The 23088-nt window shown below is 41.8% G+C and overlaps 1 protein-coding gene across 4 annotated transcripts in view; it reads left to right on the top strand.

Annotated features, from left to right (window-relative positions):
* Window positions 1-23088, top strand: part of SLC4A10 (solute carrier family 4 member 10) — a 562469-nt gene that overhangs the window by 404991 nt on the left and 134390 nt on the right. For 3 of the 4 annotated variants that reach the window (XM_063933638.1, XM_063933636.1, XM_063933639.1), the window contains exon 7: window positions 18573-18664. In XM_063933638.1, the coding sequence (XP_063789708.1) occupies window positions 18573-18664 (92 nt within the window). The remainder of the gene's footprint in view (window positions 1-18572; window positions 18665-23088) is intronic. The other variant, XM_063933637.1, reaches the window with a different exon arrangement.

Below are 23088 nucleotides of genomic sequence, written 5' to 3'. Positions count from 1 at the left end.
GGGATCTCCTCCAGGAGCGTTCTGCAGACCGTGAACATTTTTGTAGGAATCGTGTGAGTTTGGTGTGCCATGGTTGGGGTTTGGAGCGGCGGAGGGGGACAGATGAGAGGGGGGCCACAGAGTCAAGAGCAGCAGTAAGGGAAGAGTTATAGACGGAGGCTGCCTGGTTGGGACAAGTCATAGTGGAAAGAGGAGAGAGGGAGGTCTCGAGGGAGGACACAATAGTGGGGTTGAGGGACCCGAGATTGCGTCTGGTGATGGTGGGTCTGGGTGTGGAGCAGAGAGGGGAAGATGAGAGGGTGAAAGAAAGCAGATGGTGGTCAGAGAGAGGGAAGGAAGAGTTAGAGAAATCAGAGAGATCACATCGGTGGGTGAAGACAAGGTCGAGGGAGTGGCCGAGATTGTGGGTAGGGGTGGTGGACCATTGGGAAAGTCCAAAGGAGGTGGAAAGAGCAAGAAGGTTAGAGGAAGCTGCATTAGTGATGTCGATAGGGATGTTAAAGTCACCGAGGATGATAGAGGGGAGGTCGGAGGAGAGAAAGTGGGGAAGCCAGGCAGCAAAGTTGTCAAGGAAAGGTGTACAGCGGCCGGGGGGGCGGTAGATCACTGCCACATGGAGGTGAATGGGGTAGAAGAGGCGGATAGTGTGGACCTCAAAGGTGGAGAAGGTGAGGGAGGGCTCAGGTGGGATGACGCGAAAGGTGCAGTTAGGGGAGAGAAGAATGCCCACACCTCCACCCTGGCGGCCATCAGGTCTGACCGCGTGGGTGAAGGAGAGGCCTCCGTAGGAGAGGGCAGCAGGGGAGGTGGTGTCAGAGGAGGAGAGCCAGGTTTCAGTGATGGCGAGAAGGTTAAAAGAGTGGGAGATGAAGAGGTCGTGGATAGTTGGCAACTTGTTGCAGATTGATCTAGCATTCCAGAGTGCACAGGAGAAGGGAAGGGATGGGACAGGGGAAATGGGGATCAGGTTGGCTGAGTTCTTAGTGCGTGTGGGTAGTCTGGAAATTTGTGTGGCGGGTGATCTTGCAGTGAGGATTGGTATGGGACAAGATCGAGGAGCCATAATTCCTGTTCAGTAGTGTTGTTCAGAGGGATAGTATTGAATGGAGTGGCTGTAATAAGGAACTAACAATGATAAGGGGAATGTAGTCAGAGCAGAGACAGTGGGAACCAGTTTTTCTGTAAATAATGGAGGGAATGGATACACCGAGAATGTTACACAGTGGTTGTAGAGAGTATAAATGAGGAGCAGAAAGCAATGTATGAGAGCAGTGTGGCTGTTACTTAATCAGACAGGGAGGTCAGTGTCCAGGCTGTGTGGATTGCAGGCGTTGGTGGTACTGGATTAGGTTACTCGCTGTAGGCTGTTGTCTGCAGGTGTGGAAGATAGTCTGCTGCCCTTCTGTTCCTCTCCTGTTCATCTCCGATTATCTCCAAGGTCATATCGCCATACTTAACACTAACATACTTCACAGCTAAGATGCTATACAGCCAGAGGCTTATACAGCCAAGTATGTACTGATTAAATACAGACAGTCTAGATTGCTAATAGCACCCACCCACAACAAAAGGTCTGCTACAGGTGTGAACAACAGAGCAGGACATCCCCCACTAGTACACAGTGAATTCCTACTATAGTAGTGGTTAGGAATAACAATAAACAAAGATGCAGGTTACCTATCACAATTCATAAGATAAGCTTAGAAGTTGCAGGGATGAAGAACCATGTAGGAGTGAGATAAAGTACCTATCACAATTCATAAGATAAGCTTAGAAGTTGCAGGGATGAAGAACCATGTAGGAGTGAGATAAAGTACCTGAGGAAGACAAGAGAAGATAGGGTCACGTCAGCTGAAGCATCTCCGATTATCTCCAAGGTCATATCGCCATACTTAACACTAACATACTTCACAGCTAAGATGCTATACAGCCAGAGGCTTATACAGCCAAGTATGTACTGATTAAATACAGACAGTCTAGATTGCTAATAGCACCCACCCACAACAAAAGGTCTGCTACAGGTGTGAACAACAGAGCAGGACATCCCCCACTAGTACACAGTGAATTCCTACTATAGTAGTGGTTAGGAATAACAATAAACAAAGATGCAGGTTACCTATCACAATTCATAAGATAAGCTTAGAAGTTGCAGGGATGAAGAACCATGTAGGAGTGAGATAAAGTACCTGAGGAAGACAAGAGAAGATAGGGTCACGTCAGCTGAAGCATCTCCGATTATCTCCAAGGTCATATCGCCATACTTAACACTAACATACTTCACAGCTAAGATGCTATACAGCCAGAGGCTTATACAGCCAAGTATGTACTGATTAAATACAGACAGTCTAGATTGCTAATAGCACCCACCCACAACAAAAGGTCTGCTACAGGTGTGAACAACAGAGCAGGACATCCCCCACTAGTACACAGTGAATTCCTACTATAGTAGTGGTTAGGAATAACAATAAACAAAGATGCAGGTTACCTATCACAATTCATAAGATAAGCTTAGAAGTTGCAGGGATGAAGAACCATGTAGGAGTGAGATAAAGTACCTATCACAATTCATAAGATAAGCTTAGAAGTTGCAGGGATGAAGAACCATGTAGGAGTGAGATAAAGTACCTGAGGAAGACAAGAGAAGATAGGGTCACGTCAGCTGAAGCATCTCCGATTATCTCCAAGGTCATATCGCCATACTTAACACTAACATACTTCACAGCTAAGATGCTATACAGCCAGAGGCTTATACAGCCAAGTATGTACTGATTAAATACAGACAGTCTAGATTGCTAATAGCACCCACCCACAACAAAAGGTCTGCTACAGGTGTGAACAACAGAGCAGGACATCCCCCACTAGTACACAGTGAATTCCTACTATAGTAGTGGTTAGGAATAACAATAAACAAAGATGCAGGTTACCTATCACAATTCATAAGATAAGCTTAGAAGTTGCAGGGATGAAGAACCATGTAGGAGTGAGATAAAGTACCTATCACAATTCATAAGATAAGCTTAGAAGTTGCAGGGATGAAGAACCATGTAGGAGTGAGATAAAGTACCTGAGGAAGACAAGAGAAGATAGGGTCACGTCAGCTGAAGCATCTCCGATTATCTCCAAGGTCATATCGCCATACTTAACACTAACATACTTCACAGCTAAGATGCTATACAGCCAGAGGCTTATACAGCCAAGTATGTACTGATTAAATACAGACAGTCTAGATTGCTAATAGCACCCACCCACAACAAAAGGTCTGCTACAGGTGTGAACAACAGAGCAGGACATCCCCCACTAGTACACAGTGAATTCCTACTATAGTAGTGGTTAGGAATAACAATAAACAAAGATGCAGGTTACCTATCACAATTCATAAGATAAGCTTAGAAGTTGCAGGGATGAAGAACCATGTAGGAGTGAGATAAAGTACCTATCACAATTCATAAGATAAGCTTAGAAGTTGCAGGGATGAAGAACCATGTAGGAGTGAGATAAAGTACCTGAGGAAGACAAGAGAAGATAGGGTCACGTCAGCTGAAGCATCTCCGATTATCTCCAAGGTCATATCGCCATACTTAACACTAACATACTTCACAGCTAAGATGCTATACAGCCAGAGGCTTATACAGCCAAGTATGTACTGATTAAATACAGACAGTCTAGATTGCTAATAGCACCCACCCACAACAAAAGGTCTGCTACAGGTGTGAACAACAGAGCAGGACATCCCCCACTAGTACACAGTGAATTCCTACTATAGTAGTGGTTAGGAATAACAATAAACAAAGATGCAGGTTACCTATCACAATTCATAAGATAAGCTTAGAAGTTGCAGGGATGAAGAACCATGTAGGAGTGAGATAAAGTACCTATCACAATTCATAAGATAAGCTTAGAAGTTGCAGGGATGAAGAACCATGTAGGAGTGAGATAAAGTACCTGAGGAAGACAAGAGAAGATAGGGTCACGTCAGCTGAAGCATCTCCGATTATCTCCAAGGTCATATCGCCATACTTAACACTAACATACTTCACAGCTAAGATGCTATACAGCCAGAGGCTTATACAGCCAAGTATGTACTGATTAAATACAGACAGTCTAGATTGCTAATAGCACCCACCCACAACAAAAGGTCTGCTACAGGTGTGAACAACAGAGCAGGACATCCCCCACTAGTACACAGTGAATTCCTACTATAGTAGTGGTTAGGAATAACAATAAACAAAGATGCAGGTTACCTATCACAATTCATAAGATAAGCTTAGAAGTTGCAGGGATGAAGAACCATGTAGGAGTGAGATAAAGTACCTATCACAATTCATAAGATAAGCTTAGAAGTTGCAGGGATGAAGAACCATGTAGGAGTGAGATAAAGTACCTGAGGAAGACAAGAGAAGATAGGGTCACGTCAGCTGAAGCATCTCCGATTATCTCCAAGGTCATATCGCCATACTTAACACTAACATACTTCACAGCTAAGATGCTATACAGCCAGAGGCTTATACAGCCAAGTATGTACTGATTAAATACAGACAGTCTAGATTGCTAATAGCACCCACCCACAACAAAAGGTCTGCTACAGGTGTGAACAACAGAGCAGGACATCCCCCACTAGTACACAGTGAATTCCTACTATAGTAGTGGTTAGGAATAACAATAAACAAAGATGCAGGTTACCTATCACAATTCATAAGATAAGCTTAGAAGTTGCAGGGATGAAGAACCATGTAGGAGTGAGATAAAGTACCTATCACAATTCATAAGATAAGCTTAGAAGTTGCAGGGATGAAGAACCATGTAGGAGTGAGATAAAGTACCTGAGGAAGACAAGAGAAGATAGGGTCACGTCAGCTGAAGCATCTCCGATTATCTCCAAGGTCATATCGCCATACTTAACACTAACATACTTCACAGCTAAGATGCTATACAGCCAGAGGCTTATACAGCCAAGTATGTACTGATTAAATACAGACAGTCTAGATTGCTAATAGCACCCACCCACAACAAAAGGTCTGCTACAGGTGTGAACAACAGAGCAGGACATCCCCCACTAGTACACAGTGAATTCCTACTATAGTAGTGGTTAGGAATAACAATAAACAAAGATGCAGGTTACCTATCACAATTCATAAGATAAGCTTAGAAGTTGCAGGGATGAAGAACCATGTAGGAGTGAGATAAAGTACCTATCACAATTCATAAGATAAGCTTAGAAGTTGCAGGGATGAAGAACCATGTAGGAGTGAGATAAAGTACCTGAGGAAGACAAGAGAAGATAGGGTCACGTCAGCTGAAGCATCTCCGATTATCTCCAAGGTCATATCGCCATACTTAACACTAACATACTTCACAGCTAAGATGCTATACAGCCAGAGGCTTATACAGCCAAGTATGTACTGATTAAATACAGACAGTCTAGATTGCTAATAGCACCCACCCACAACAAAAGGTCTGCTACAGGTGTGAACAACAGAGCAGGACATCCCCCACTAGTACACAGTGAATTCCTACTATAGTAGTGGTTAGGAATAACAATAAACAAAGATGCAGGTTACCTATCACAATTCATAAGATAAGCTTAGAAGTTGCAGGGATGAAGAACCATGTAGGAGTGAGATAAAGTACCTATCACAATTCATAAGATAAGCTTAGAAGTTGCAGGGATGAAGAACCATGTAGGAGTGAGATAAAGTACCTGAGGAAGACAAGAGAAGATAGGGTCACGTCAGCTGAAGCATCTCCGATTATCTCCAAGGTCATATCGCCATACTTAACACTAACATACTTCACAGCTAAGATGCTATACAGCCAGAGGCTTATACAGCCAAGTATGTACTGATTAAATACAGACAGTCTAGATTGCTAATAGCACCCACCCACAACAAAAGGTCTGCTACAGGTGTGAACAACAGAGCAGGACATCCCCCACTAGTACACAGTGAATTCCTACTATAGTAGTGGTTAGGAATAACAATAAACAAAGATGCAGGTTACCTATCACAATTCATAAGATAAGCTTAGAAGTTGCAGGGATGAAGAACCATGTAGGAGTGAGATAAAGTACCTATCACAATTCATAAGATAAGCTTAGAAGTTGCAGGGATGAAGAACCATGTAGGAGTGAGATAAAGTACCTGAGGAAGACAAGAGAAGATAGGGTCACGTCAGCTGAAGCATCTCCGATTATCTCCAAGGTCATATCGCCATACTTAACACTAACATACTTCACAGCTAAGATGCTATACAGCCAGAGGCTTATACAGCCAAGTATGTACTGATTAAATACAGACAGTCTAGATTGCTAATAGCACCCACCCACAACAAAAGGTCTGCTACAGGTGTGAACAACAGAGCAGGACATCCCCCACTAGTACACAGTGAATTCCTACTATAGTAGTGGTTAGGAATAACAATAAACAAAGATGCAGGTTACCTATCACAATTCATAAGATAAGCTTAGAAGTTGCAGGGATGAAGAACCATGTAGGAGTGAGATAAAGTACCTATCACAATTCATAAGATAAGCTTAGAAGTTGCAGGGATGAAGAACCATGTAGGAGTGAGATAAAGTACCTGAGGAAGACAAGAGAAGATAGGGTCACGTCAGCTGAAGCATCTCCGATTATCTCCAAGGTCATATCGCCATACTTAACACTAACATACTTCACAGCTAAGATGCTATACAGCCAGAGGCTTATACAGCCAAGTATGTACTGATTAAATACAGACAGTCTAGATTGCTAATAGCACCCACCCACAACAAAAGGTCTGCTACAGGTGTGAACAACAGAGCAGGACATCCCCCACTAGTACACAGTGAATTCCTACTATAGTAGTGGTTAGGAATAACAATAAACAAAGATGCAGGTTACCTATCACAATTCATAAGATAAGCTTAGAAGTTGCAGGGATGAAGAACCATGTAGGAGTGAGATAAAGTACCTATCACAATTCATAAGATAAGCTTAGAAGTTGCAGGGATGAAGAACCATGTAGGAGTGAGATAAAGTACCTATCACAATTCATAAGATAAGCTTAGAAGTTGCAGGGATGAAGAACCATGTAGGAGTGAGATAAAGTACCTATCACAATTCATAAGATAAGCTTAGAAGTTGCAGGGATGAAGAACCATGTAGGAGTGAGATAAAGTACCTATCACAATTCATAAGATAAGCTTAGAAGTTGCAGGGATGAAGAACCATGTAGGAGTGAGATAAAGTACCTATCACAATTCATAAGATAAGCTTAGAAGTTGCAGGGATGAAGAACCATGTAGGAGTGAGATAAAGTACCTATCACAATTCATAAGATAAGCTTAGAAGTTGCAGGGATGAAGAACCATGTAGGAGTGAGATAAAGTACCTATCACAATTCATAAGATAAGCTTAGAAGTTGCAGGGATGAAGAACCATGTAGGAGTGAGATAAAGTACCTATCACAATTCATAAGATAAGCTTAGAAGTTGCAGGGATGAAGAACCATGTAGGAGTGAGATAAAGTACCTATCACAATTCATAAGATAAGCTTAGAAGTTGCAGGGATGAAGAACCATGTAGGAGTGAGATAAAGTACCTGAGGAAGACAAGAGAAGATAGGGTCACGTCAGCTGAAGCATCTCCGATTATCTCCAAGGTCATATCGCCATACTTAACACTAACATACTTCACAGCTAAGATGCTATACAGCCAGAGGCTTATACAGCCAAGTATGTATGTAGTAGTAGTAGTAGTAGTAGTAGTAGTATTTCAGAGGTGGGTTCTGCAAGAGCAGTGGTTCTCAAACTCAGTGCTCAGCACCCCAAAAAGTTCATGCTTTCCTGGTCACTTATGGATCTTTAAAATATGACAGTTGGTAACACACCTGTGACCCTGGTAGGTGACCTAGAAAAAATGAACTGTTTTGGGTCCCAAGGACCCAGTTTGAGAACCAATGCTAGAAACTTTGATGGCAAATACTATACACTTGGCCCATTTAGTCAACCCCTTTAATATGCCTAATCTCAGACCCTATCAGACCCTTTGCTTTTTTTCAAAGTGTTACAGTCTCCCACTGTACTAGTCTCCACCACCTCTGTTAAGCAGCTATTCCACCCGTCTTCAACCTTTTTAGTATAATAAATGTTTCTACTTTTTCTAATCCAGTAGAGGCTTGGTCAGCCAAGTTCATAGTTTGGAACTTGACATTTGTAGAAGGGGTGGGGACCCTAAGACAGTGGGGCCCACCGGGGTTTGCCCCGACACGGCTGTGGGCCAGTCCAACTCTGGCCTGGGCCACTTTGTTTGCTTACCCTTAATTACCTGCAATATTGATCCCTTATCTACAGTAGTTGACATTTTAGCATTGTTATACTATAATCAGCCTTTGGGTTTGTGGGACATGAATGCTTGATTTTGGATACATTAAACTGAAGTTTCCACAGTCTTGACTACTTATTCAACTGCATCTGGATTCTTATTTATGTAGCTCCTACTTTGGAGCATCTGCATTTGTTTGTATAGTATCATCTACGATAATAATACTTTCAATTACATTAAAATGTCACTAATAAAACATTAAAAAAATAAAATAAAGGGACCTGGCATATGCTCAGCCATATCAGTCTGCCTGCTGCTCTACCCATCCCCTTTCTCTGCCTCCTGCTCCGACTTACCTCCTGCTCTGTTCCACCTTGCCACCGCACTGCTCCGCCCCCTTCCCACACCATATACTTTCCCTGGCACATAGCAGTTAGATCTTTCAGCTAATGTGTTTCCCATAACACGGCTGCTGGATCTGTTGGGGAGGGGACATGCGCTGATCCCCACTGTGTATGCATGTAGGAGATGGGATAGACCTTACCAGAATATTATACAGATGTAGCCACCTTTATCTTGACTGGCTGAGGCGTTTGTCCCGATCGAGCATACGCAGCGTACCGGGGCGTAGGGAGGCACGCCTAGTCACAGAGAGGCGTACCTAATCGCACGGAGGCAGACAGAGCGTTTTGGCGTTACCTTTACGTGTAATACCTGCGATCTTCCACCAGATGTCGCTTTTTACAATCACCACTGCGCATGCGTGTGGTCTCCCATAAAATACAATACTGAAATATATAATAAGGACTACTTTACTAAGGCATCTCATTACGCTGCATACAGTAAATACTCATTACGCTGAATTATTTATTACAGTAAATACTCATTACGCTGCATTATTTAATACAGTATATACGGTACAGACGCAAATAGTACAGTATACGGGTGGTATTCATGTGACCGCCGGTCAGCTGACCGACAGTCACATGACCTCCTCCACCAGCCCGACGGGTCACTGTCCCGATGGTCGGCATGCCGACCAACAGGGACTATTTCCACTCGTGGGTGTCCACGACACCCATAGAGTGGGAATAGAACCCGTGGCGACCGCAGGTCGCCACCGAGCCCGCAAGGGGCTTGCTGCACTCGCCCCTCCCCGCCGGGATCCCGGCGTCGGTAAGCTGACCGGCGGTCAGGAGACTGCCGGTCAGCCGTACTACACCCCAGCATACAGTATATGATCCATCTACAGTACTTTATGAATATGTGAGCAGACAAAACAACATAAAACCAGTAGTGTACACTGTCGTAAATGGACGTGTTAGAAGTTCACTATTGCCTCTTGATATTAGGAATTTTGTACAGTATGTTAGCGTCCTAATCCCGTAGCCATTACAGCATAATCAAAACCAATGGATTTATTCATCTGTCTGCGGCGAAGTGGTGAAGTGTTCCGCTTCCTATACTCAGAGTCCCGAGTTCGATTCCTAAAGTAGGAATGCATGTTAGTTTTTTCCAGACACTTTATTATTTTTTTTATTCACATAAACCAGGGCAAAGCTGCAGGAGCGGTTCTACTGTTAAGGTTCTATGCACCGTACAGTACACATACAATTCTGTAACAGGGCAGACTCAATAGAAATGGCTACCACCTATGACTCCTTGCCCCACGGAGGCCCTAGGCTACGGAGCAAGTAACCGTCCAGATTTTGCAGGCTATGGGGCAATGCTGAAGGAGCGTCACAATCCCCTAGATAAAATACACAGGGGCGATAGGAATAAGCGAGGTCTATGCACATTACGGTACACCGGACTCAATCGCATAGCACACTGGCAAAATGGCCGCCGCCCCTGAACCCCCACCACGTGGCAGGCAGCACTCGGATATGGAGTGAGAGATGGCATAAGTTTTGCAGGCTACGGGGCAATGCTGAAGGAGCGTCACAATCCCCTAGCCAAAATAGACAGGGGCGATAGAGATAGAGATAAGCGAGGTCTATGCACATTACACTGGGCTCAATTGCATAGCAAACTGAAAAAACACAAGTTTTACATGAAGCAGGTCAAAGCTGCAGGAGAGTTTCTACTGTCAAGGTTCTATGCACCGTACGGTACACATACAATTCTATAGCAGGGCAGACTCAATTGAAATGGCTACCGCCTGTGACTCCTAGCTCCATGGAGGCACTCGGCTATAGAGCAAGTAACAGCACAGATTTTGCAGGCTACGGGGCAATGCTGAAGGAGCGTCAGAATCCCCTAGCTAAAATACACAGGGGCGATAGGGATAAGCGAGGTCTATGTACATAATGATACACCGGACCCCATCGCATCGTAAAGTGACAAAATGTCCGAGGCACGTGAACCCCTGCATTGTGGCAGTACTCAGCTATGGAGCGAGCAACGGCTTAGGTTTTGCAGGCTACAGAGTAATGCTGAAGGAGCGTCAGAATCCCCTAGCTAAAATACACAGGGGTGATAGGGATAAGCGAGGTCTATGCACATAACGATACACCGCAAAGTTCCCCATGGTTTTGATTATGCCTTTTCTTTGAACACAGTATTTTCCACTGCCTCGCCCTACCCCCATCCCACTTTCCCCTTCCCCCCTGGGAGCCTGCAAAGTACATGCAGTAGACAGGGAGGGAGTTCCGATCAGGTTACAAGACATGTGCAACAGTATACTACTGTATGTAGGAAAATCCCCTGCCCACTCTGATTTATGTGAAACCTGTGTGCACCCTTTCATTGAATGTATAACAAAGAAAAAAATAATAATAATAAAGTGAATGTTACAGGAACACATTAAAAAAAAGGTTGGCACTTCCTTCCCATTGGTGTTGGTTTATGCCTTAGGTGACTCGGACGCTAATACTTGTATTTCAAAAGCACAGTATTTTCCACCGCCTCTCCCTACCCCCATCACCCTTCCCCCCTGGGAGCCTGCACAGGTCATGCAGTGGACAGGGAGGGAGTTCAGGTCAGGTACAATACACAAATGCCGACGATCTACAGTACTGTGTTGCTCAGTTTGTTGCGTCGGAATACACTAATTTATACTCATTACCGCTGTGAATCGCTGCTGCAGATTTACTTTGATTTATGTGAAACCTGTGTGCACCCTTTCATTGAATGTATAACAAAGAAAAAAAATAATAAAGTGAATGTCACAGGAACATATAAAAAAAAAAAGGTTGGCACTTTGGGACTCAAACCTGGGACTCTCAGCGTGGGAGGTGGGAGCCTTCATCGCTAGGTTGGTATGGAAGGGGAGATAATTAGCTACTGGAGGGTACCAACCCCAAGTTTCTGTGACCTCCACAAGGCTCATGGCAAGCGTCAGAACCCATGGTGGGTCTGAATTAACGGGCACATTATAGTCTATGGGAAAATGGGTCCACTTTGCGTACTGATATCTCTGGTTCTGGGTGTCCCAGAGACTCAGGACTGGAACCATACAAAAGAGGAGACTCTTGGCTTTTGGGGCAGACCAACCACTAGTTTATGTGACACTGGAAAGGGAAACTGGAAGCAACCGTGTATCGGATCCCCTCCAGTTGTCCGCCTAGCTTGCACAGGAAGCAGGGTTTCTGGCTAGATAGGAAATACTGTAAAGAAAGGCTAAGCATGGTAATTTGACATCCAGGAACATAGGGAGGAGTTTTTATCTCTCTCCATTATACTTAGAAAAATTACACTTGCCACTGTACGTTACAAGCTGTTCGTGCTAATTAGTACACTAATAGAACATACTGTACAGAGATACAAAGTACAGTGATTTGGCATCCACGAATTTAGGGAGGAGCTTTAATCTCTCTCCATTGTAATCTTTCTAAGCATAATGGAGAGAGATAAAAGCTCCTCCCTAAATTCCTGGGTGCCAAATCACCATCCTTAGTATCTCTGTACTCTATGTTCTACTAGTGTACTAATTAGCATGAACAGCTTTTAACTGGATGCCAAATCACCGTACTTAGTATCTCTGTACAGTATGTTCTATTAGGGTACTAATTAGCACGAACAGCTTGTAACGTACAGCGGCAAGTTTAATCTTTCTATGTATAATGGAGAGAGAGAAAAGCTCCTCCCTAAGTTCCTGGATGTCAAATCACCATACTTAGTATCTCTGTACAGTATGTTCTAGTAGGGTACTAATTAGCTGTTCGTGCTAATTAGTACCCTAATAGAAAATACTATACAGAGATACTAAGGATGGTGATTTGGCAACCAGGAACTTAGGGAGGAGCTTTTATCTCTCTACATTATACATAGAAAGAGCAAACCTGACACTATACGTTACAAGCTGTTCGTGCTAATTAGTACACTAGTAGAACATACTGTACAGAGATACTAAGTATAGTGATTTGGCATCCACAAACTTAGGGAGGAGCTTTAATCTCTCTCCATTATACTTAGAAAAATTACACTTGCCACTGTACGTTACAAGCTGTTCGTGCTATTTAGTACACTAGTAGAACATACTGTACCGAGATACTAAGTACAGTGATTTGGCATCCACAAACTTAGGGAGGAGCTTTAATCTCTCTCCATTGTAATCTTTCTAAGTATAATGGAGAGAGATAAAAGCTCCTCCCTAAATTCCTGGGTGCCAAATTACCGTCCTTAGTATCTCTGTACTCATTGTTCTACTAGTGTACTAAGTAGCACGAACAGCTTGTAACGTACAGTGGCAAGTTTAATCTTTCTATGTATAATGGAGAGATAAAAGCTCCTCCCTAATTCCTAGATGCCAAATCACTGTCCTTAGTATCTCTGTACAGTATGTTTTACAAGTGTACTAATTAGCACGAACAGCTTTTAACTGGATGCCAAATCACCGTACTTAGTATCTCTGTACAGTATGTTCTATTAGGGTACTAATTAACACGAACAGCTTGTAACATAAAGTGGCAAGTTTAATCATTCTATGTTTAATGGAGAGAGATAAAAGCTCCTCAGTAAGTTCCTGGATGCCAAATCACCGTCCTTAGTATCTGTGTACAGTATGTTCTATTAGGGTACTAATTAGCTGTTCGTGCTAATTAGTACCCTAATAGAAAATACTATACAGAGATACTAAGGACGGTGATTTGGCAACCAGGAACTTAGGGAGGAGCTTTTATCTCTCTACATTATACATAGAAAGATCAAACCTGCCACTGTACGTTACAAGCTGCTCGTGCTAATTAGTACACTAGTAGAACATACTGTACAGAGATACTACGGACAGTGATTTGGCACCCAGGAACTTAGGGAGGAGCTTTTATCTCTCTCCATTATACTTAGAAAGATTACAATGGAGAGAGATACAAGCTCCTCCCTAAGTTCCTGGATGCCAAATCACTGTACTTAGTATTTCTGTACAGTATGTTCTACTAGTGTACTAATTAGCACGAACAGCTTGTAACGTACAGTGGCAAGTTTAATCTTTCTATGTATAATATAGAGAGATAAAAGCTCCTCCCTAAGTTCCTGGTTGCCAAATCACTGTCCTTAGTATCTCTGTATAGTATTTTCTATTAGGGTACTAATTAGCACGAACAGCTGATTAGTACCCTAATAGAACATACTGTACAGAGATACTAAGTACGGTGATTTGGCATCCAGGAACTTACTGAGGAGCTTTTATCTCTCTCCATTATACATAGAAAGATTAAACTTGCCGCTGTACGTTACAAGCTGTTCGTGCTAATTAGTACCCTAATAGAACATACTGTACAGAGATACTAAGTACGGTGATTTGGCATCCAGTTAAAAGCTGTTCGTGCTAATTAGTACACTAGTAGAACATACTGTACAGAGATACTAAGGATGGTGATTTGGCATCTAGGAACTTAGGGAGGAGCTTTTATCTCTCCATTATACATAGAAAGAGTAAACTTTCCACTGTACGTTACAAGCTGTTCGTGCTAATTAGTACACTAGAAGAACATACTGGGGACTCGGACTCATACAGTACTTGCATTTCAAAAGCACGGTATTTTCCACCGCCTCCTGCTAGCCCATCGCTCTTCCCCCCTGGGAGCCTGCACAAGTCATGCAGTAGACAGGGAGGGAGTTATTCACATAAACCAGGGCAAAGCTGCAGGAGCGGTTGTACTGTTAAGGTTCTATGCACCATACGGTCCACATACAATTCTGTAGCAGGGCAGACTCAATTTAAATGGCTACCGCCTGTGACTCCTTGCCCCATGGAGGCCCTCGGCTATGGAGCAAGTAACAGCACAGATTTTGTAGGTCACGGGGCAATACTGAAGGAGCGTCAGAATCCCCTAGCAAAAATACACAGTTTCGATAGGGATAAGCGAGGTCTATGCACTTAACGATACCCCAGACCCCATTGCATCACAAAGTGACAATATGTCTAAGGCACATGAACATCCACCTTGTATCAGCACTCAGCTATGGAGTGAGTGACGGCACAGGTTTTGCAGGCTTCGGGGCAGTGCTGAAGGAGCGTTGGAATCCCCTAGCTAAAATACACAGGGGTGATAGGGTTAATGCACATAATGCTACAAGGCGGGGGTTCATGTGCCTCGGACATTTTGTCACTTTGTGATGCCATGGGGTCTGGTGTATTGTTATGTGCATAGACCTCGCTTATCCCTATCGACCCTGTGTATTTTAGCTAGGGGATTCTGACGCTCCTTCAGCATTGGCCCGTTCTTTGAACATGGTATTTTCCACTGCCTCGCCCTACCGCCATCCCACTTTCCCCTTCCCCCTGGGAGCCTGCACAGTTCATGCAGTAGACAGGTAGGGAGTTCCGATCAGGTTACAAGACAAGATTTATTTGAAACCTGTGTATTCCTTCCATTGAATGTATAACAAAGAAAAAAAAATTATAATAAAGTGAATGTCACGGGAACTCGGACGCTCATACTGTACATGTATTTCAAAAGCACGGTGTTTATGCATTCTACATACTTCCTTTTACACAATTAGTTGCGTCTCCATACACAATCTTGTGTCTGCATACACAAGTGTTTTAACATGTTCGTTTGTGTCTGTATAAACTATTTATTTATATTGAGAACTCTCACCGTCTGACCATTGGTCACCATCTATTAACATTACAGTTGTCACTGACCATTTTCCAGAGCTGTAGATCAATCCGCCGCTATACGATCGAAAGTACTGGATTAGTGGAGCATTAGCCACCCAGTGGTGGAGATGTGTAATGCATGCTGAGTATCTAGAATCGCCTCAACGCGCCTGCCTGTGATTAAACTCAGCAAGCTAAGCTATCGCCTTAGCGTGACTAAACGTCCGTCTAGGCAGAGAATCGGTCAAGATAAAGGTTGCTACATCTGTATATAGGCTTACCATACAATTCCTTTAAAACAAGACACTTATGAATTACACAGGTTCTGTTGCTGACTGACTTCAAGCCTGTATTTCAGCTAGTTTTAATCAGACACAGAACCTGTATAATTCCTGAGTGTCCTAGTTTATTTGGATAGTATGGTAAGCCTAATATAGAGTGGCTCATGTACAGATCCCTAATGTACTTCACTGGTAATCTTTCTTTCCTCTGAATGCTCCCCATTAACTACAACTCTTTATCCTTCAACCAATATCTTGTGCACTCAACCACCTTTTAACCCAATCAAAAACATTCCAATTTATAGTATTTATCTGTCTGTTATATGGGCCAGTATCCTTGCTAAAATCTAAATTGCTTCATCATCTGCAGCAGCATCTTCCTCTATTACCTTAGTTACCCAGTCGAAGGTGATCAGATTTCTTTGATATGATCTCACACCAATAAATTCATGCTTGAGAAACACTGATGCCAAGATTCATTATTACCAAATTCTCATAACTCCAACTGGCTGTTTTCCAATAAAAGCGTGATATTTATTTTCTTATGCAAATTAAGCTACTCTATATTATGCCTTATGACAGACACTTTTATTTAACCATTTGCAGACCTTTAGGTGTACATATATAAATAATTAGAAGGAAATTTAGCAATATTAAATTATTTGTCGATATGGTATTTATCTGTCTATGCCTCTTAAGAGTTTGTGATTTGTAGCTCATTTCTCTTGATATCATGACAGGTCGTGGTTCAATCTTACAATATTTTGGGGGTTTACTTGGGTTAAAAATCACCATGAAATATTCTTAGGGCTTATTCACCACCATGAGTCAGCTAGATGCAACTGCAGACACATCACACCTATTTATATTGCAATGATATATGCACTTACTATCTATGCACACTTTATAGACTCATAAGCACATAAATATAATTTCTAATAGTGCATTTAGCTTAATTACATAAAAGAAGATGCAGAATTTTGAACACTTTGCCCATTCTCCATAAAGTAAGTGATAATAATGCAGGTTATCTGATATACGCCAAACCTGCACAGTCTTACATCTATATACTGTATATGTTCTTTGTTATATGCATTAGCGTCATAGCTAGATTCAATTAGCCGTGATACTTACAGCGGGATTGTATTTTAGGACTTTAAAGCCCAAAGCTATCCAATTACTCTTTTCCTCTAAATTCGCAGCTAATGCGCGTTAACCCATAGATTCTGGGTTAAATGCCCAGAGCTATGGGTTAACATGTTTGCCATGGTAAGGGCAGAAATCCCTACTTACAGCAAATTTATGTTCGAGCCTCAGGAGGTGGTGATCATAAATCCACATTAAGTGGAGCCTGTGGATTCACCATAGGCTTCCACAGGCTGCAATTAAATAACCCAGTGCACTGCTACAAGCCACAGTAATTAAGGTGGCTAATTGAATTTAGCTATTATTGTGTTTTGGGTATTTTTCATACATTTTCTCCATTAATTGTAAGTAAAGACCAAGCAACATGTGTATTTTATGCATTAATGGTTGGAACATTTGAAAGTACAAATCAATGGATACAGTAAAATGGTCACATAAACAAACATGCTATTTTTATACTCTGTGGGGTCAATTCAATTAGGGGCAATGTTCTCATCTTCGTAAAGCTGGCTGCATAGTAGATGATATATTTAACAATATGGCAGATTCCGAGGGATCGGAAAGATAAAATCTTCAAATTGTCCAGTGTGTACGCACTATGGGCTGGATTCAGCACGGAATTGCTACTGCTACTAAAAGTGCGATTTTTTTTTTTGTCATTTCAAATGCAAAGAATCACACAGGTTGTTGCCGCCCAGAAATGGTAAAAGACGCCCACTGAAGTGTTTGCAATGCATACGCAAATGCATCTAAATCCATACGCAAAATCAAGAACATCGAAAGGGTAAATTCAATCTGTGCCAAGCCAGAGCATTTACAAATCTGTACATGCTATGCATGCAAGTGATCGCAGATGACGTCAGAGACCCGCCCACAAAACGTCCATGACACACCTGCATTTTTGCCACAACTCCCACAAAACGCCATGTTACTATCCCTAAACGCTAACTTTCTGTCAATCACTCTGCGAACGCTTCACTTTAATGTTGTGAACGCACCGTGATCGCAGTGCAGCTCTGGCACATGCACATTGCGACTTTTTCGATAATTGGCCATATTGTGAAAAAGCACAATTGCGATCCATGACGAATGAGGGCATATGCGCGCTTCCACGGCATCGTTCGTCGCATCTTCAGATCTTTTGTACATGCAGGAAAATCTGTCAATCTCGTTAATGACAGCATGTTCTTCAATGTGGCCATTGACGATATATTTTGTAAGATTGTACAGTGTGTATGCTCTATGGGGGTAATTCAGAGGTGATTGCAGCAGCAAATTTGTTAGCAGTTGGGCAAAACCATGTGCACTGCAGGTGGGGCAGATATAACATTTGCAGAGAGAGTTGGATTTGGGTGTTTTTTGTTTCTGTGCAGGGTAAATACTGGCTGCTTTATTTTTACACTGCAATTTAGATTTCAGTTTGAACACACCACACCCAAATCTAACTCTGCACATGTGTCGGTCTCCTTAGTGCCGGGATCCTGACAGCCGGTAGGTATTTTGACTGCATCAGAAGCTATAGTAGGACCAACTTTACATTTGCAGAGGCAATACTGCATTATTTGTTTACATTGAAAGTCATATTCTATTTGTACATTATTAAATAAAAGATGTGCAGTATATTTTTTTCCTTGTACTGGTTGATCATCTATGTGTTTTTAATGTCATATTGTTCAGCATACATTAGAATTGTAGCAACATTGCTTTTTATTGTAGTATTATAATCTTTATTATACTGTCGCATGTTTTTTTTCTGTTCTTTTAGAATCTGTAGAATGTAAAATAACAGTTGGTGTCCTTTAGCAGGTCAACTTGTGTCACCGCAGTCTGCGCCCTCTTGCATAGAACATAAGAATGATGTCAGTCGGGAGAACAGCACTCTTGATGTTACAAAGGTAAGTGGTACAGACGTAAATCACTAAATTAGAGTAAGAATTCCTTTCTTAAATAGCAAGTCATGCTGCTGCCTGACATTGCTGTATACCTAAGGCTGTATTACCAAGCTAAATAGTGTACATGCAATAATGGGAGAGTAAATACTTAAATATGTCTACCATGGCCTTTCCCCATTAGAACTGCCACATGTTTACATTGATCAACCATTATGGGAAGAAATGCCCTGGTAACAAGCAATACGAAGTAAATGGTTCTGAAATAGAAAGAAATCAGTGAAAACATTTCAGAAATAAATAAAATAAACATCAGAAGAATTGTCCAGAGTGTGTAAGGAATTATATATATCTTGTATCAACTTGTAACTTCAGTACTGGTACAGTTTCATGGAAAATAACTGAAACTTATATGAAGATGGAAAGGCCAAAATAGGGTCGATAAGTTGAGAGCACTAATCTAGTTTATGTAGATGCAACTCAGGCAGACCTGCAGAATCAGACATACAGTAAAGGGTAAATTTACTAAAGATTCTAAAAATGAAAAGTGGTGATGTTGCCCATAGCAACCAATCAGATTCTGTCTATCATTTCTCTATTGCATCCTAGAAAATATTAAGAAGCTTATTGGCTGCTATGAGCAACATCACCACTTTTCATTTTTAGAAGCTTTAGTAAATTCCCCCCCTACATGTCTGTTAGGAGGAATATCTCTTGCACCTGTTAGAAGTATAGGTACTAATACATGCTGCTAATGATAACCCAGGAGAATATGCTGGGGACCTCTAGCTACAGGACCATAAGTAGATTTGTGCAAGTGGGCCAATGGACAGCATTAGCAGCTGCATTTGGACCTTACACCCTGCACCTTACAGGCTGCTGGCTCTCTTCTTGCTGTTCCCGTTGGCCCGGCCCATGATGTCCCATGTTCATATGGGTGTACAGCACAGGGCATATTTTAGCCCTGCTATGGCCTGTGTTGCCTACCCTCCAGCATTTTTTTACGGGAGACTCCCTAATCACTGTGGATTGTAAATACAATGCCCCTGAATTCTTCACTGCAGCTGAACCCAACCTACTGGGGAACCACCAAGGAGCTGTTGAGCAAAGACAATGATTTGCTGCAGTCAGTGTGACTGTTGTCTTTGCTCAGGAGCCCCTGCTGACATGGCTTACTGCCCCTTGTTGGTCCCCCGACAGGAGAGAACACAGCTTTCCTGACCCTGTGCTCTGTGTGCAGTGAGCCATAGCATCTGCTGCTGCTGCTAGTATGAGGTATGACTGAGGGTATGAACTTATATTAGTAGTCTTTAGTCAAGATGCAGGGGGAGCTACTATATTACTCCCAATGTGAGTGAATAGAGAAGTTCCTCACTGTGTACACACAAAAAGCATGGACAATGTAACAAAAGGGTTTAAAAAATATTTCTGTACCAAGACATTATCATTAAAGTCTGTAATTTCTTATGATATGTGGTATTCAGTCTAAATATAGGTTAAAAATGAGTTAACCAATATACTGGATATCTAAAATAGAGCATCAAAATAATGACTACCTCAATAAGCATGATCTAAAGGTAAGTATATTTTATGTAGCTGGTTAACACAGTGATTTGTGCTATCAGGATCCCAAACACAATTCCTTAAAGTAGCTCATGTGACCGATAGGTATGCTGTACTATTATAGATAACAATTAATTCCTCGCTGCCTGCAATCAAGTTTTGCAGGCAGCAATGTTAGTATCAATACTTGCAATTTCCCAAAACATATTGTTACTAATGTCATATATAAAATATCTTGCCACAAGATTTAATCCTACATACACCAACAGGTGGAGCTAGACACGCCCTTTGGAAGGAGCATGCAACGCCCCCTCAACAGAATGGGGCGCACTCTACTACCAACTATAATCTCCCTGAAACTAGTTTTTAAAAGTTGGCAAACATTGCTATGGCCCAGTCTAGATATGTACTATTCTGCACATAGGCAGCATACGCTTTCGCTGTGTTCTTTAGTAAATGCAGTTTAGACTAATTTTACCAATAGCTCTCAATTGACCCAAAAGTAAAGTCTTTTCCTGCAGAAACATTGCTAAATAAACCGAAGGTAGACTAGTTCTAAAAGTTACTCTAAAAGCTATCGTTACCCAAAAATGTGTCTCAATACGTGCACCTACTATACTTTACAGAGTATGATAAAATCATACTTTGTGCTGGAAAATTTTGAATTAATAGTTTTCCCAACCCTTATAAAATTATTACATGAATAAAAATGGATTTGGGTTGTGTCATTTTGATTTTGTCTTAACTGTGCTATGTGTATATTGTTTTATTTTTTGGAACATCAAATGTATAAATATTTGACAAAATGCAGAAATATCTGGTGCCGTATTCGCAAACCATGGGGAGATGCCAACTAAATTTGCATGGATAATCTTGTAAATGTTAACAGAGAATATGTGCTTATGTCTATCTAAACAGATGGCTGTTAAAACATTTTTAATAACTCAAAGAAGAACACCGATAGAATGACCAGTTGCGCTAAAACTAGAGATGTGCGGCTGGCACTTTTCGTATTTTGTGTTTTGGTTCTAATTCCACTTTCGTGTTTTGGTTTTGGCTTGGTTTTGCCAAAAACACCCTTTCGGGTTTTGGTTTTGGATCTGGATGATTTTTGAAAAAAAACATAAAAACAGCTAAAAATCACAGAATTTGGGGGTAATTTTGCTCCTACGGTATTATTAACCTCAATAACATTAATTCCCAGTCTATTCTGAACACCTCACAATATTGTTTTTAGGCCTAAAAGTTGCACCGAGGTGGCTGTATGACCAAACTAAGCGACATAAGTGTGCAGCACAAACACCTGGCCTATCTTGGAGTGGCACTGCAGTTGCAGACAAGATGGCACTATTCAAAAACTAGTCCCCAAACAGCACATGATGCAAAGAAGAAAATGAGGTGCACCGAGGCTGCTGTGTGACTAAGCCAAGCGACACAAGTGTGCGGCACAAACACCTGGCCCATCTAGAAGTGGCACTGCAGTGTCAGACAGGATGGGACTTTTCAAAAACTAGGCCCTAAACAGCACCTCATGCAAAGATATAGAAGAGGTGCAATGAGGTAGCTGTATGACTAAGCCAAGCGACACAAACAATTCCCACTGGAATTATACATCCAAATCACTGGAATTAAATGGCAAAATCACTGGAATTAAATGGCAAAATCACTGGAATTATACTGCAAAATCGCTGTAATTATACGACAAAATCACTGGAATTATATGTTCAAATCACTGGAATTAAATTTCAAAATCACTGGAATTATACTGCAAAATCACTGGAATTATACTGCAAAATCATTGGAATTATACATCCAAATCACTGGAATTAAATGGCAGTACCACTGGACATATACGGAAGTGTCAGACAGGATGGCACTTTAAAAAAATAGTCCCCAACAGCACATCATGCCAAAAAGTAAAAGAGGGCAATGAGGTAGATGTATGACTAAGCTAAGCAACATAAGAGTGCGGCACAAACACCTGGCCCATCTAGGGTTGGCACTGCAGTCCCAATGGTGGATACCGGACGCACGTCGAACACCAGCATAGTTGTTATGGCCCCAGTAATTGGCTTTGCAACAGGGTGTATATATATGTATGTATATATATATACGGTAGTATCACTGGACTGAACTTATACGCCAGTACCACTGTAATTATACGGCAGGATCACTGGATTTATACGGCAGGATCACTGTAATTATACACCAGTACCACTGTAATTATACGGCAGGATTACTGGAATTATACAGCAGGATCACTGGAATTAAATGGCAAAATCACTGGAATTATACTTCAAAATCACTGGAATGTTATGGCCAAATCACTGGAATTATACGTCCAAATCACTGGAATTAAATTGCAAAATCACTGGAATTATACTGCAAAATTACTGTAATAATACTGCAAAATCACTGGAATTAAATGGCAAAATCACTGGAATTATACGGCCAAATCACTGGAATTAAATGGCAAAATCACTGGAATTATACTGCAAAATCACTGTAACAATACTGCAAAATCACCGGAATTATACATCCAAATCACTGGAATTAAATGGCAGTGCCACTGGACATATATGGAAGTTTCAGACAGGATGGCACTTTAAAAAAAATAGTCCCCAAACAGCACATGATGCAAAGAAGAAAAAAAGGAGCACCGAGGTTGCTGTATGACTAAGCTAAGCGACACAACCACCTGGCCCTTCTAGTAGTGTCACGCAGTGGCTGAATGTCGAGAGTGGGCCGCAATTGTTCGATCCACTGACAGCATCTCCAGCACGCCCCTGTAATTTTTTATAAAATTCTGCAATTGGTGGACTTATACGGCAGTACCCCAGGACTAATACAGCAGTATCCCTGGACTC

Source organism: Pseudophryne corroboree, chromosome 7 (assembly GCF_028390025.1).
Source record: "Pseudophryne corroboree isolate aPseCor3 chromosome 7, aPseCor3.hap2, whole genome shotgun sequence".
Taxonomy (NCBI): domain Eukaryota; kingdom Metazoa; phylum Chordata; class Amphibia; order Anura; family Myobatrachidae; genus Pseudophryne; species Pseudophryne corroboree.
This window is presented reverse-complemented; position numbering and strand designations above follow the sequence as displayed.